The sequence below is a fragment of the Centrocercus urophasianus genome, unplaced genomic scaffold (genome assembly GCF_019232065.1).
Source record: "Centrocercus urophasianus isolate 14NV4802_14NV808 unplaced genomic scaffold, USGS_Curo_1.0 seq_14, whole genome shotgun sequence".
Taxonomy (NCBI): Eukaryota; Metazoa; Chordata; class Aves; order Galliformes; family Phasianidae; genus Centrocercus; species Centrocercus urophasianus.
The window spans coordinates 4,997,666-5,013,453 of NW_024884586.1; the positions used below are offsets into that span (position 1 = coordinate 4,997,666).

Here is a 15,788-nt window from a genome sequence, read left to right on the forward strand (position 1 = left end):
TAAAAACTAGTAGATATTAACAGACCAGTGCAGCTCATCAGTTTGAACAATTCTCAATTCTGCATGAAGATTTTAGGATTACAAACTGACACAAGCTACATATTGAATATTCTACATTTTACAAGATTTCTTATCCACCTACAGTAACACAATGAAGAGAGAAAGTAAACCTGCTTGTAATCCTTCCATGTGCATTCTTCTGCGCTCAGAATCCGAACAAAAACTGGGTTGCCTCTTTCCCCATCTGAAAGCAATATCAACACTCTTCAGACATCCCACAGCAGCTCAAAACAGCCACAGTTAAAGCAGAGGTGCTTAGCAGACACACCTGAAAAATCACTCTAATTAAAATCCAGTTGTCCTGCAAGATAATGTACGTTCTTTTCTCTAATCCTTACGCACACAAGTTCTTTTCATTAGTGTGATCTCTGACATCACCTGGAACCCACCTTTCTTTGCACCTTGCCAACAGAAAACAGAGGCACAGTTAAAAGACTCCGCAATTATGAGCAATGCTCTTATGTTGTCTTTTAGTTTCCTCCAGGCTTCTTTCAAAGCAATGGAACAAACAGGCTGTAGGAAAATGAAGTGAAACTCTGTGGAAGACGGCAGGAGGACAGAAAGGAAAGCAGGAAAAACAATTGGCTGAGAAAGACAGAAGACAATTAACTTTTCAGAACAGTAATAAATGAAACAATTACTCACACATGTAAGGAGCTACAAGCACTGTAAATCACGCCATACTTCTAGTCTAGAAGTCTTACCCAGCACACAGCAGACAAATGTAAAACGAATCATTTTACTACAGCCACATTTGAACAAACTTAAACAAAGGGAGTAACCTGGCAAGAAACCAGAGTAGGGACAGAACTAATGACATGTCTTAAAGCAAGTAAGACAAGCTTTAACTTGATGCAGTTTAACAGGAGAGCCAAGGAACACATTTTCGAAAAAGAGTGATGAAGTTAAAGCAGGGGGTAAAACATGGATTACATAGATGGGAATAAGGACAGGATAGGGAGGAAACATGCTACAGAGCACTAAGAAGCTACAGTCACCTAGCAGAGCTACAAGGCAGATACAAGTTTTTAAGCAATGAAAGGGGCAGCAAAGTGAGGGCACTGTAGGAATTCGGTAGGTAAAAGGGAACAGGAGGTAGCAGTAGACTAGATAAATACAGAATTTCATCAATCATGACACTGTAAGCAAAACATAATAGTAAAACACCTGAGAATCTGCAAGGAAAGAGGGCCAACGCACAGACATGTCTGGAAATGAGACCTTAATTTCTTACAAAAGGTCCCAATTTTCCACTTGAAGTCAGTCGTGTCTGAGAGATGTGTTGGGGAAGCAGGAACAACTTGGAGCATAATTACATACTGCCTAGGCACCCCCTCACATGGGAACATGCACTCAGCCACTGCAGTCCTCTTCACTGTGATGGTATGTATTCAGTAACACTTAGGTGTTACCTCAAGTTATGAATAAATGGAACCACTAAGTGAGCTGAAAACCTGAGGTAAATTTTAAAAATGTTAGCAGCATCATCACTATCTGCATTGCAGTCCTGTGAGCAGTGTACAGAGGCATCTGCCTGTCAACAGGACTCCACATCTATTTCAAATAAGTGTCTTTAATTTAAGGTGGCTTTCCTCAGCAAACAAAGAAGCAGTGATCTATTTTTTTTGCAAAAAAAAAAAACCAAAAAACAACCAAACAAACTTAGAATATGTAAGTACTCATTTATTAAGTGCTCAAATTCATGATTATTTTCTGCAGGAAAAACGTCCTTCAAATGAATCTCAGAACTCATGAAACTGGATTCGCAACGTCATTAATCACACCCTGGTCAAAACAGCAGCATAGAAAGTGAGACTAAATATAATCTACACTTTATTTGAATAGATGCTATCTATTTTAACAATTTGTTATAATTCAGTCTTAGTTGACACATCCAAATTTAAACACAAATCACTGTATTGGTTATAATTTTCCTATAGTTAATTGTTTTAGAAACAACACATTTAAGCTACTGCAATGTCCTCATTTCTTCTTTAATAAGAACTTCTGAATTTGCATGAAGAAAAACGTGCAAATTTATGCCTTAGAAATTTTCTATCATTGCTCCAGCTTTTTTTTCTCCAAACCAAATTTTAACCAAATTCTACACTTCATATTTCACCAAGTACTTCACAAACCAGGACTTCTCTGCCATTTACAAGCCAACAGTTTCCTTTATTTATACTTGAAAGAATGGAAGGTTCTGTGCGTAAAGCAGGCTCAAAGTTAGTCTTGACAGTGAAGTTCAAAAACAATGCATTAAAAGCACAAACTCCCAGTACTGTTGGATGGCCCTTTATTGCTGCATAACCTGGACCCCCTAACACACCAAGTCAACCCTGAAGACAAACCCCTGCAAGGAGTTCTAAGGGATGCAGGAGGTTACCCAGGCAGTTTCACCTCTAAGACGAGAATCCACAGCATAACTCTGGGGAAGCACACGACTGAGGTAAGAACTATAATAATTCTTTTACTCTGTTCTGTAAGTACATTTAGTCAAATGCTGAGGTAGAATTGGTAACTGAAGGGAGTAACAAACAGAATTCTGAACAGCCATTATCACTCAGGACAGCAACTTAGTATATATTTACATGCATACGGCAAAAGTCTTCAAAAATAAGCAAATTGCCTTTTCAGAAATCCATAGAATAACAAAAATACAAACAGCTACATTGAGATCTCTAGACATTTTCTGAAGAAAAAATAATAAAGGATATATTAGAAAATTGCTGCTAGAAGAAAAAAGTAACGCAGAGCTTGTTGCAACTGGTTCTGCCAGCCAAATATCAATATCATTAGAACAAGAACTGCAATTACATTTCTGTGCACAAGAGCCTGAAATACTAGATATGACAAAATAAACACAAAGAAATATTCAAAGTTTCGGTAAGAGTTAATTCAGAAAGTAAATAGTTCACATCAGAGCTGTTACTTTGCATCGTATGCAGTTCATACCTTTGTCTCCTTTTAAGGAGGCTAACAGACAGCATTGTTAGAATGCTTACATTTTTCCACAGTTTCTCTTTCCTGACAGAATGAGTTACAATGAATTGTCGCAATCTGTCATGCATTCATGTGATTGCACCCTTACTGTCAAGTGTAACGTGAGCCATGCCTGGAATGTGGAAAGGGACTTGAGGAGCCAGAAGGTAACGCATGGTAAGCAAGCCAGAAGTGACACGCATGCCTAAGGAAGGCAATATCCAGTGTACCTCAGCAGAGGTAAAACCAGCAGCACAGCTCTGCAAACAATCTTGCAAGTGCTCAGTTTAACACTGATATAGCATAGACACTCTTGCTGTTCCAAAGTTTGTCCTGTAGGTCACAACACAGGCGTGTTGGATCATCTACTCAACGACCACTTGCACAGCACCCAGGCTTTTCATTTCCCATTGAAATCCGACAGCCTTGGGGAGATTAAAAAAGGGGAACACAATACACTGGGGGTAAAAAGGAGGGAATGAGATAAACAAGAGAGAAGAAACCTCCCACAGCAGCCACATTCTACAAGAAAAGCATTCTTACCTAGCACTACTTTCCAAAGGGAGCACCTGAGGAAAACCATACAGGAGCTGCAGTCTGCACCTTAACTGACATCTCTCAGTCCCAGTTTCGTGCTTGGATCTTCTCAACAGAGTTTAGAGGTAGAAATCTTGCAATCAACTTTTTCTCTAACAGTTTTCCTATTATTTTGTCTTCTCAGAGAGCAGCCTGTACTTAAGATTTATTCCCTGCAAGCAAAACTCTTTTTTCAAGTTCAATCTTGCTTAATGAGTTACTTTTTATTACGTGAAGCTTTTTAATGCATTGTTTATCCTATCAAGGCCAAGTAACTGCCGACATTCTAATCATGAGGCTCCTTGGGGAAAAAAGAAGGGTTCTCTTTGTTTTGGTTTGAGTCAATTTAAAAGCAGTCTCTATACTTGCCTGCAAAGCAACTATATAACATATAAACCATTTAAATATAAAACTAGCCTGTCCACATTTCAAATATTGCAGAATATAAATTATATAAAAGTTTCTTCTTCATATTTTGATCATTCCCTCTCAATTATGAATTCAGTGCATTCCTTTCTAGCCCTAAAAGAGAATGCTAGCATGAGCAGCACCAGCTATCTGCGCCAGTTCTTTCCAAATCCCAAAAAATAAATTTTTACCCATCCAAAAACAGATGCCAATCTCCCTCTCCCCAGTGAGAAAGATTCTACAGGCATATATAAAAATCAAATTATATAGGGAAATAGCTTCTAAAACCAGCTACAATTTAGCATACTACATTTCTGAATATATTTCATCAATGGCTTTGCCTTCCACTTTCTCTTCTTCCTCCTACAGGGAAAGAGAATGACTGAATGAAAAGCAAACAAAATGCACAGGAAGCTTTGCTCAACTGATTGAGTTATTCCAAGAAAATGCAACTTTATATCCCAGTCATACACATGCATGCTTCTGAATATTCAGAACAACTGCATTCAATAGTCAGCCAGGAGTTCGGCTAATGCAATGCAAATACTTGAAGTAAGCAAATACTTAAATGTAATTTTTGGCCTTCACTTTATTCTTGACCATCGTTCACTGACTTCATTATTTCTCAGAGATTTTAGTTCCACCAAACTTGACAGATGATGCTACAAAGGAAGCTCAGCAACTGCTTTGTTTCCTTATAAAAGCAATGGCTTTCTTCTACGGCCTTTGCAACACAGACTTGATTATATAAAGCAGCAAAGAAGTATTTTAGTATTTTCTTTCACACTGAAGGAACAGTTGCTAATTCAGTATCAACACTTGAAGTGGACAGCAGCTTCTGGCTGCAATACCTCTTTCCCATTTCACTTAAGTGCCTACAGCTTGTTGCTTAGTTTCAGTTACAACAACTTATTTACCATATTGCTACAACCAGCTGGGATCTGCAATACTACATTTTGAATGAACTTTAAGAGACTTACCATCAATTCACAACATTCCAAGTTTTCCTTTTCCCCCAGATAGCTAGTTGCTTTATTTACTCAGTATTATTGTATGTCTCAACCTGAGCAGCACCGTTCTTGTGAATTTGGATTCTACCACCTTTCCTCAAAGGCGAAGTTCCAGCATTTCATAGGGCTGCAGAAGGTTTGGATATGGTTAAGCCAAAGGACTATGCCAAATGTAATGAGCCCTAAGAAGTATTAGAGAGAATGAAACACTGAAAACCATGAATTCCCCACACTATGTGGCTTTATATTCCAGTCATACACATGCATGCTTGGGCAGCCTGGCCTGGTGGTGGGCGATCCTGCCCACAGCAGGCGGATTGAAACTAGGTGATCTTTGAGGTCCTTTTCAACACAGGCCTTTCTAGAATTCTATATGTAGAACAAGGGCATCTTGACCTCTAGATGCGTGTGTCAGAAAGATTCTGCCTGAAAACTCATTAAGAGCATTAGAGTCCACCAGCCTAGCATCAGTGACCCCACACAAACATTAGCAACTGCTCTACGGCTGAGACTGGGTTGGGACTTCGGTTATCTCACTTTTCTGCACAAGAAAAGCTATGAAGCTCTTACTCAAAACACTTTTCTCCTACTCCAAAATATTTCTGAATGTGTTTCTCTTTGAGGCTAATGTGAAAGTATTGACAATTTTCTAAGATGGCTATAGCATAAAGATTACCTAGTGGATGCTCTTGGTAAACGTGGCTCACGCACTAGATCCTTCTTTTTCTCTTTGCTAAAGGAAAACTCATGAAGCTACCAACAAGAACCACTGGCAGCTTAGAACAAAGGGAAATAACAAAGGTTCTTATAAGAAAGACCTCTTGTCATGCCAGGTTAAAACTGGCATGACAAAAAAAAAAAAAAAAAAAAAAAAGCATGAGTGTAGTCTTGCAAGTCCTGCCAGAAAAAGCTTTGTTCTTAATCTCTACTGATTAAGGTTTATGAAAATCATAACACAATAAGCAGATTTTCAAAGACTATCTTTTTAATAGTCTCACTTCTGTCCTATCTGAAATATGACACAAAATTAGCATTACAACATCAAGCAGCTGCAGAAGATGCAAGCTACCTGTCCAGTGCCATCCCAGCTGACATGAGATGGGAGGTGGTGTGTTAACTGGCACACTGTTGCTAATCAGTTAAGGCTCAGCCACTAGTACTGACTTTACACTTGCTGCTACCTATCTTAAGCTACAGAACTCACAGATGGTGATATTTTCTTTGAATCTCTACATTAAGAACCAATCATATAAAAAACAAAGACTATAAACTACTTGAGGAAGTGTTTTTCAATCATGCAGAATATTTTCTACCACTACTGTTTAGATCAGATCCCTTATGTTGTGCCAAGAAAGAAGCTTAACTGTCAAACTCAACATAAATGCTATTATTTTGGTTCTTTTCTCAAATACGGAAATGCTGCCAAGAACTTCCAGTTTTGCACTCCATGGGTATCAGAAGTGAGTCGCAATATGGCTCGAGATGAGAGCCACCAAGCCAGTGATGCTCAGTGATGCATTCTGCAGGCAACAGGCAAGTGAGGGCAGTGCTACCCCAAGTGACTCAGTATGGCAGACTGCTCCTTGGTCACTTCCAAGGCAGGAAAGCTTGCCTATGCAAAAGGCAGTTTTCTGAAAACAGAACTTTTCCAAAACTCAAGACTTGGAACTGCTGACTTGACACCATCCCAGATGCAAGCCATATTAGATTAACATGCCAAAATACAAATTTAGCATAATGTATATTAATCCTCCCCGCTCCACAGAGATCACAAACCATTTATGATAAACAGTAGTCTCATTGGAAAAACTTCACTCACCAGAGCCTAACTAGTTACTAGCTTGAAATAATCCTAATTCAACTCCATGTCTGCAAAGTTTATTGCACCCCAGTTGGAAATGGCCACATATCACTTTTCTGAAGGAATGTTCTGCGCATGAGGCCAAGCTCTAAAATGACTGCAGGTAAAAAAATTGTACATAGCTGGATCTGTCAAGTTATTCATGGTTGCACGCTATGCACAGGATCTGGTTTTATATTGATTTTATACTAAATCAGTAAGAATGACTTTGCAATGAAATACATATATCTACACAATTCTACATCTTTAAAACTGGATTTAATGATCTAAGCTGCGTATCACATAAATCATCTGAGAATTATCGAACAAAGCTTCACTGAAATGCAAAGTAACTGCCTATAAAAGCAAGGGAGAAACAAGGAGAGAATTCAAAACTCCAAATGTCAATAAACAACAGGGAGCCAGAAGTTCAGTAACTTTAGTTCCTCTCTTTTCAGAGAGGTGAGGACTTGGAAGGCCCTTCATTCATTCTGCCCAGAAGGTAACAGAGAAACCCCAGGAGCTGGGTGGTAAGGTCCAAGCATTTTGAGTGCTTCACTGAGCAGCTAACAGATTACTTCTGGGAAGAGATGGAAAAAAAGAAAAAGAAAGAAAGGAAAAAAAATATATTGCTACAAGCAACCACTGTGGTTGACCTTAAATGGCTAACTCTGGTTTCAATAAAACTCTACTGCTACCTTTGACCAGGCAACCTGGTAGTACTACTGAGAAATAAATAAGGAAGTAAGTGAGGGTGTTTACTTCAGGGAATACACAGGAAAGTGGCCAAATGAACAATATGCAGAGCTACCACTCTTTCCATTCCCAAAAGACTATCACTGCAGCCTTACAAAACTAATCTATGCCATTTTATATTCCACAGTTCACAACATCCATTTGCCAGGTGCAGTCTCTGGATATGAACGTGTTAATTATTAACTTATTTCCTCATGTTTCTCTTTAAATGCATTATAGAAAGACGAGTAACAGCAGAGAACTCCTGTTCCAACTCAGATTTTTCCCTATGTTACTGTTGCAGCACAAGAGGCAGAGACTTCAGATTTAGACATAATAAAGGGAGATCAACATTCCTTGATTAAGGTGTGCCAGAAACCTGACACCTCAGCCAAAAAAGTACTGTAATGCATTCCCACTGATTATTATGCAACATTACAGCCTTCTACAGCAGGAAAGGTAATTGCATGGGTAGAATCTAACCCACTCTACAAGACTGTTCAACAGCACCCTTGGAAGGAAGGATTTTTTGTAGAATAGGACTGCTGAATCAAAACAAAAGCAAAAAGAAACCCACACAATTAAGCTTTATCACAAGCATCTATCACTTTTACGCACACAATGCATATGTTTTGTGAATTGCTGTCCTGAAAGCATAATGGCAGTTAAGGACTTTTGTTTACTCACTTTATGCCATTCTGCATGAAAATGCTTAACATGACTCATACTTTCTAGAAATGTGTGATTTCCAATTCTCAGCAACATAGATACCCAATTCCCAGTACATGACTGAAAAACCAGAGTGCATAATTCACTTTATAAATCTCCAAGGTTACAGCTTGATTCCCCAGGTAGAAAAGCTCTAAAAACATTTAGTGTTTAAAAATAAAATCTTGCTTAAAATAAATGCAAACCTAACTATAAACTCAGGCACAAAGCACTAAAAATGAATTTATGTTATTCATCACCTTCATTCTGACTTCTTATACATGTTCAGCCTGCAAACAAACCTAAACAACAATGTTGCAAACGCAAGCAGCATCCTACAGCCCCATCCAGCAGCACATGAAAAGATAAAACTTAAAACACGCTATACCTGCATGGCACCTGGTAGAATGGGTATCCTGGGAGAGGCACAGAGTTCGAAAATCCAGACTGACTCGACATTGCCTTCAAGGTATTGTATCCACTTAGATGGCTCCAACGCTCTGCATGTTAATTCCTTACCAAAAACAAACGTGTGCACGTATCCATCTGTACGTTCGCTCCGAGCTAACTAAAGAGAAACCAAGAGCATATTCAAAGGTCTTGAAAATACTGCCTGCATTATCAAAACTGCTTCCTCCGTAGCGAAATTCCTCAAAGCCAACACCCTCGTGACATCACGTACTACAACGCCGTCGACACGCAACTGTTTCGGCAAGGCAAGGGCAGCCCGGCGCTTCCGACTCGACGCGAAGCCCCGCACCGCATTCCCGCCGGCAGCGCGGTGCCGCGCAGGCGGAGGCAGCGACCGGCCGCCTCCAGCAGCAGCAGCCCGGCTCTGGCAGCCGCCCAGGAGGCAGCACAACTTATTGCCAATGCCGCAAATCCCTCCCATCGGCTAACGAGGAGCGGGACTGCGGGTGGAAGGCGATTTCAGCCCGCGACGAGGATTTCCTTGGAAATGCATGAGAGCCGTGACCTTGAGCACAGCGACAGTCAATCCTTTTAAAATTCGCAGTTAAACCTACGATGCACACGACTGTTTTATAAGCACCGTCAGAATGCATTTCTGCACTTTACAGGAGTATTAAAAAGCACATGGAGCTTTCCTCTGCTAATAAAGAATTGCACCATGCTACCCTTTCAAACACGGGAAGGCAGGAGGGGAGGATCAGAGCCGGGATTTCGAGCAACATTACTTCAGCTACTGAATAGAGAAATGAAATTATCTGCCTGCACTCCTGCAGGATTTAACTGCAGTTTAAATCAAAGAAATATCAAAAGCAACATTTCTTTTGATATCAAGTACAATGACGAGTTACATGAAAGTTCATTCTGTGCATGCCTTCCTCAGGAAGGGGAAAGACATTTACCAAGCAGGAAGGCACGTGAGCGGCCGGGCAGCATGGCCAATGTCAAACATAACCATGGGGTTATTTACCTGCAGTGCTGAGCACAAAGCGGGGGTACGGTGCTCTCATGTGAAGACTCGCTTCCTTTTAGCAGAATAGTAACTAGAACAGATGTAAAATGCATTTCATTATCTATTCCACCCCCACTGGAGAACATTAAAATGGGTAATTTAACTCACCCACATGTTATTTATGTTTTGTCTCTTAGCTTTGGAAGACGGTCGAATCGATTTCACTTGGCTTATTGCGAGTTTCTAATCAATATCTCAGCCATGAGGAAACCCGTGCAAAACTTTGTCACTAACTTCAGATAACTTCTCATACTTGACTTAAAATAATGGAAACTTGTTCTTTCATCTTTAATGCACCTTAAAGTAACTCCAACCTCGCTGAGACGCTCTGTTACTGATTTGGAACACTCAGCTGTTCCCATAGTCTGAACAGCACTGGGATGTTTCATCTTACTAGGTGTTGAGGTATAAAAAAGGGCACTTTTATTTTGCAACATGATATCAACGTTTCAAATGGAGATGAAACAGTAGGGGAAAAAACAAACAGGAGCAGCAATCAGAAAACACATAACGAGGACTTGGTGCTCAACAAATTGGGAACGCTGATTAATTAACAATCACGCAGAGATCTATCAAGTAGCTGACTGTTCCCAACACAGGAATCCACCACCAGCTGGTGACTGTGCTCCCACAAATAGCACAGGCCGCTGCTTCAGGCACCAATTCCTCAAGTACCATAAAAGTGCCAGAACAGCACAAGCACAGCAAGGTTTGCCCACAGAAGTACATTTTCTATAAGCCTAACGGATACACGTGCAGGCTGCTGGACACATCACTTAGCAGTTTTTATACCTCTCCCTGCTGTACAGGAGAAACTACACAAGGCAGGTCAAGCACAAACGATGCCTGCTATCAGCTGAGCTTCTACAAATAGGCTTGAAAAATGGCTATCAGAAATATTATGTCTCTATGGAGCAGGAATTCCAAAACCCACTGCTATCATAACCCACACGGGCTGTGGGATAAGGCCACACAAGATGTCCTGCTACATTCAGACACAGCAGCAACCTCATACGTGTGTCCCTAAAGCACCTTGGTCTCCATCTTGTATATTCACGCACCTTTTATCCGGTGCCTGCTTAGCAGCAATCAGCATTAGCACATTCATCCAGTAATTCTCATCTCAGAAGGCTTTTCCTTAGTCCCAGCCAGGATTTCGGGGGCTCCCATTTGATTTGCCAGCTTAGTGTCAAGTCAGCAGATTGCAGGCTTATAAATCAGGGCCTGCTTCTGACTTGCCACACCATTCTGCAAAAATCACTTAGTAACCTTAACGCCTGGCTTATCCACATAACAAGGAAAATACTGGCTGACAGCAGAGGAATGATGCGAGGTTACATTTTTTTGTAATTAAGTATTGAAATCCTTTGATTAAAGATTTATGAAGGGATAACACGGCTGTAGTATTTGCGGGAAAGGATGTGTGGGAATATTCAGAAGAGAGCCTTCTTTTTGTCTCCTGCTCCTAGCTCTAACAAAACAGAAGCCTTCTTGGTCTGAAATTTCAATTTAGATATAAAAGCCACTTACTTTTTAAGATGTGGTATAAACAATACAGTTTTTAAATGGGTAAAGAGCATTAAGTAGCATTTAAAGATGAGAATATCTAAGCTGACAATATGCAAACAAAATCTGAATTTAAAGTGAACTTTACAGACACAGAATCCTTCACCTGTAAGCATCGTAACTGGAAACAGGAAAGGAACGTGAGGCACAGGATGGAGGAGGGATGGGAAAATCTGCTAAGGACCACAGAGAAAACCCCCACAGAGGGCTACTCGACATTATCAGGTGCCCCTGTCACTTCTTCACATGTGCCACTGGACTATAGCTGGGACTCACCTCCATTTGTCAGCCATCACCATGAAGGAGACAAAAAGCTTTCCTTCCAAATGCGGTTCTGTTTGTCTGCATTTGGTGCCCGTACTTTAGTACCCATAAACAAACTTCTGAAAAACCCAGCACATTTGGGTTGTTTGGCATAGCATGCCACATTGTACTTAAAGGCTTTGCTGGAACAAAGCTAAACAAGAAAAGCAAGTATAAGGCATCAGATTTGTAAGTTCCAGAACTTACAATGACCTTACTACTTGAAAGTAACTGACCTGTTAGCTGTTACACCATTTAACCATGCTAGATGAAAATGGATGCCGTAGAGGAACTGCAGCAATTGCTTGAAAGACTGGAGAGATGTAAGTACTAAATACAATTATTTTTTTAAACAACAAATTAAAAAGGTTCAGTATTTCAGTGAAGTAACATTCTTGGTAAACTAATGGAAAATAAGTTTAATTTTAAAAGGCAGATTGAAGGAGAAACAGAAACTAACCTCATTATTGGAATCTAAATTAACTTCATAAAATCTAGATCATAAGCTCCATCAAACCTAGCCACACTGCAGACAGTTACGTGATGATATATCAAAATGCATATAAAATGTTAGTATTCATTAAAAAATAAAATGAAGTGCTGTGCAGAATTTATTGTAAAATCAATACCATAAAGCAGTAATTTACTCCTATATTTTATATTTGATATTTTCCCTGTCTGAAAAGAGATATTCCAGACACTAAAATAGGGGGAAAAAAAGGATACAGAAAATGGAAGGAAAAAAACTACATGGAGTTTGAAAATAAGTGACCCATACAAAGAAAATATTAGACAAAATACATCCAACATAATGAAAGGTACCTAGAAGACATAATGGTATTTTGATTGGTTGGTTTTTTTTTTATCTCACATAGGAAGCATATTAATAGGGACATATACAATAGCACTGTAGAAGAACGGCAAATCTGTAACTGATGGAGAACACTATGACCAAAACCCCAAAATTCAAGAGTCAAAGACTAATTGGGTGCTCACACAGAAAATGAAAGTATCCAGAGGTGGTAAATGGTAAAAACATAGGAAGCAAAGAGGATTTGAAAAGAACTTGAGAGAAAATGTCCATCTGAGAAATCAGTGTCTAATGCAGTTGCTGAAGGATGGCTTTCTCTCTTTTCTGCAGCAGAACACTAGGTTCACTGATAATACATCTCTGGTCTTGTAACTCATCACTGGAATGACTGAAGGTTCTTTCGCTTTAGTTTCCGAAGAAAACTGTAACGATGACTGTCACTAGAGAAGGTGCAGAAAAGGCAGGCTTCTTGTTATTTTCAAGTAGGTTACATCAGGAAAAATAGAGAAAAGCATACAACCTCTAAAAGAAAAAAGGCAGCACTTGAGGAGATGCTTGCACCCAGGCCTCAATTAAACTGAGGTTTTCAAAGCAAAATACACATCCACCTACCTCCTTTCAGGTACCCCTTTAGCCATCCACCTAATACCTTGTTCCCTGCCCACTTTCAGTAGCTTCCCACTCCTCCAGCCCCTCTTTCCCTCCTCTCTTTTACCTCCAGGAACTATTTCCAACACAGCCCTTCTGTTAAAAGCAGCTTCACATCACGTGGGAGGCACTACCCACAAAGGCCTACTGACAAGCTTGTTAAGCTTAGCATCCCATTTGGCCTACATAAAGATGGCTGTCTGTTACCCAACCTCAGCCTCCATCGGCTTTACATCATCACAGTAAGATCCTCAAATAGAAGTGAATATAGGAACGTCTAAGAGTAATCAACTGCTGACTGCACAACTAAGAGTGCACATTTTACAAAGAAATGGGAGTTTCTCCACAGTTTCTCCATATGATCCCTTTCCTATACTGCCATGTCCTGCACAACCTTCACAGCTCTGACAGATTCCAGTTCCACATCAAGGGAAAAATAAAAAAATAAAAAAATACATCTCCTGACAAGGATTCTATTTATGTAATTCTTATACCCCCTGCCTGGCTCTACTTCATGACTAGTACTTGAAAGCACTCCTTTCTGGCTTTGAGCCCCAAGTGAGGTGCCACAGCAACTACCTTGCCTCTTCCACTCTCCTCAGATGGTGTCACTCCCCACTTTCAAGTAGCTTAACGCTCCATTCCATCTACTCTCCCTTAGATACTCAAGAACCCAGACCTTTCCTCTGGCTTCCCACATTCAGACTGCCATCATTCTGCTATCGTCACATCCTGCAGGGTGAGGGAGGTGATCCTGCCCCTCTGCTCCATGCTGCTGAGACCTCACCTGGAGTACTGCATCTAGATGTGGAGTCTTCAGTGCAGGAGAAACACAGACCTGTTGGAGTGCATCCGGAAGAGAGACACAAAATTGAAGGAATGGAACATCTCCCCTGTGAGGACAGGCTGAAAGAGCTGTGTCTGTCCAGTGCGGAGAAGAGAAGGCTCTGGGGAGACCTGAGGCCTTTCAAGTATATGAAGAGGGACCATAAGAAAGAAAGAGACAGGCTCTTTAGCAAGGCCTGTTGTGACAGGACAAGGTGAAATGGTTTCAAACTAAAAGAGTGGAAATTTAGATTGGATATACGGAAAAACTATTTGTACAATAAAGGTGGCGAGGCACTGAAACAGGATGCCCAGAGAAATAGCAGATGCCATATCCTGGAGACATTGAAGGTCAGGCTGAATGGGGCTCTGAGTACCTGATGTAGCTGTAGGTGTCCCTGTTTATTACAGGGATTATGTCCCTATTTATTACAGGGATTAGATGACCTGTAAGGGTCCCTTCCAATTCAAATGATTATCCTCTGTGTTGGAGGAATTGAAAGCTACTCAGAGTTGGGCAAGGCAGAACTATAGCAGTGCAAACCCATAACCACAAGAAGAAATTTGCTACTTTTTCCAAGTCCCATGTCCTTAGCCAGGCTGTTCTGCCCTGCAGCTGGCTAGATCAGTCCACACCAATTTGCAGGATAAACAAGAAAATCACCTCTTGTCAACAATAAAACACTGGGATGTCTCCTAGAACAGAAGATGAATATCTAGGCTGTAAAAGAACCTAGAGCAAGTAGTGAAACCTCACATTTGCAGATTCACTGGGTGTGACACTGACTGGACTAAGCACCCTCCTTGTGACCTTGCCCTCCCCTCCAACGGCAATGCCAGCTGAAACCAGAGCTGCAGGTAACTTGTGGCTGGAAACTATTAGCTTTTGGGCTTAACCTGAGCATTACCCACAGATGGGTATACACAGATGTTATTCCACACCTGTGTACAGCTTGCATCACATGTCTTGGAATTGTAAGCTACCAGTGAGCTCTGGAGGGATGTTCTCATCCTCAGCATTATAGGAAGTGCTGCCCTTCCTCAGTCCAAACCACCCCCACGACCTTTACTCTGGGTATGGAGTAAACATGTCATCTAGCCACACTGCCAGGCTCGTTCCCAGCAACCTTTCACCTGATGGTAGACTACAGCAGTGACTACTGTTGCAGGAAAGCAATAGGTCAGGAAAGCAATCGGTGCACAGCAGTAGGCACCAATGACAGCATTTCACCAGTCAGAGCTGCTTGCTTGGCTTTGGATGGGGTAGCTGAAGGACGGAGCTGCAGCTCTTCCCAGCACTGCAGCGCTCACAGCACCCAAGGGCAGTGCTGCACTGCGCCGAGCTCAGGGCGCATCGAGCAGCCTGGCACAGGGAGGCTGCAGCAGGGCTGGGGAGCGTGCCAGCATCCTACTGGCCAGGAATGGGGGAGAGAGTTCCAAAACAAATCAAGCCAAAACAAAACACACACACACAAAAAAATTCACAACCCTAAAGCAGCCCCAAACAAACCAGAATCCCAGCCAGTTCCTCAGAGAACTTTATCTAATTGGCCAACGTGTGCAAGACTTCCCTATAGTTCTACATAGGAAAATATTTAAGACATGTACCAGGTACTGACTGCCTCCAGATACTATTTGGGCAAGATAGATCCATTTTCTGGGAACTACATTTATAAATAGAAGAGTATAAATCTCGTGTGCTGCAGAATTACCATTTATTCCACACTGTTCAAGGAGAGTTACAGAGTCATTGCTGTACAGCACAATTCAACATTCCTAAAACTGAAATACCTCTTCTGAACAACCACCAAAACCATAAATACATTTCTGTATCCA

General features: G+C 40.9%; 1 protein-coding gene across 8 annotated transcripts in view; it reads right to left on the minus strand.

Moving 5' to 3' along the window:
- PLEKHA7 (pleckstrin homology domain containing A7) overlaps nt 1-15,788 on the minus strand; it is a 140,059-nt gene that overhangs the window by 87,573 nt on the left and 36,698 nt on the right. The window contains exons 1-2 of one of the 8 annotated variants that reach the window (XM_042814691.1): nt 9,002-9,085; nt 8,708-8,887 (exon numbers count right to left, since the gene is read on the minus strand). The exons of 5 other annotated variants lie outside the window; for them this stretch is intronic. In XM_042814691.1, the coding sequence (XP_042670625.1) occupies nt 8,708-8,778 (71 nt within the window). In that variant the 5' untranslated portion in view covers nt 8,779-8,887; nt 9,002-9,085. Of the gene's footprint in view, nt 1-8,707; nt 9,086-15,788 lie in introns of those variants that run through there. 2 more of the 8 variants (XM_042814692.1, XM_042814694.1) reach the window with 2 other exon arrangements.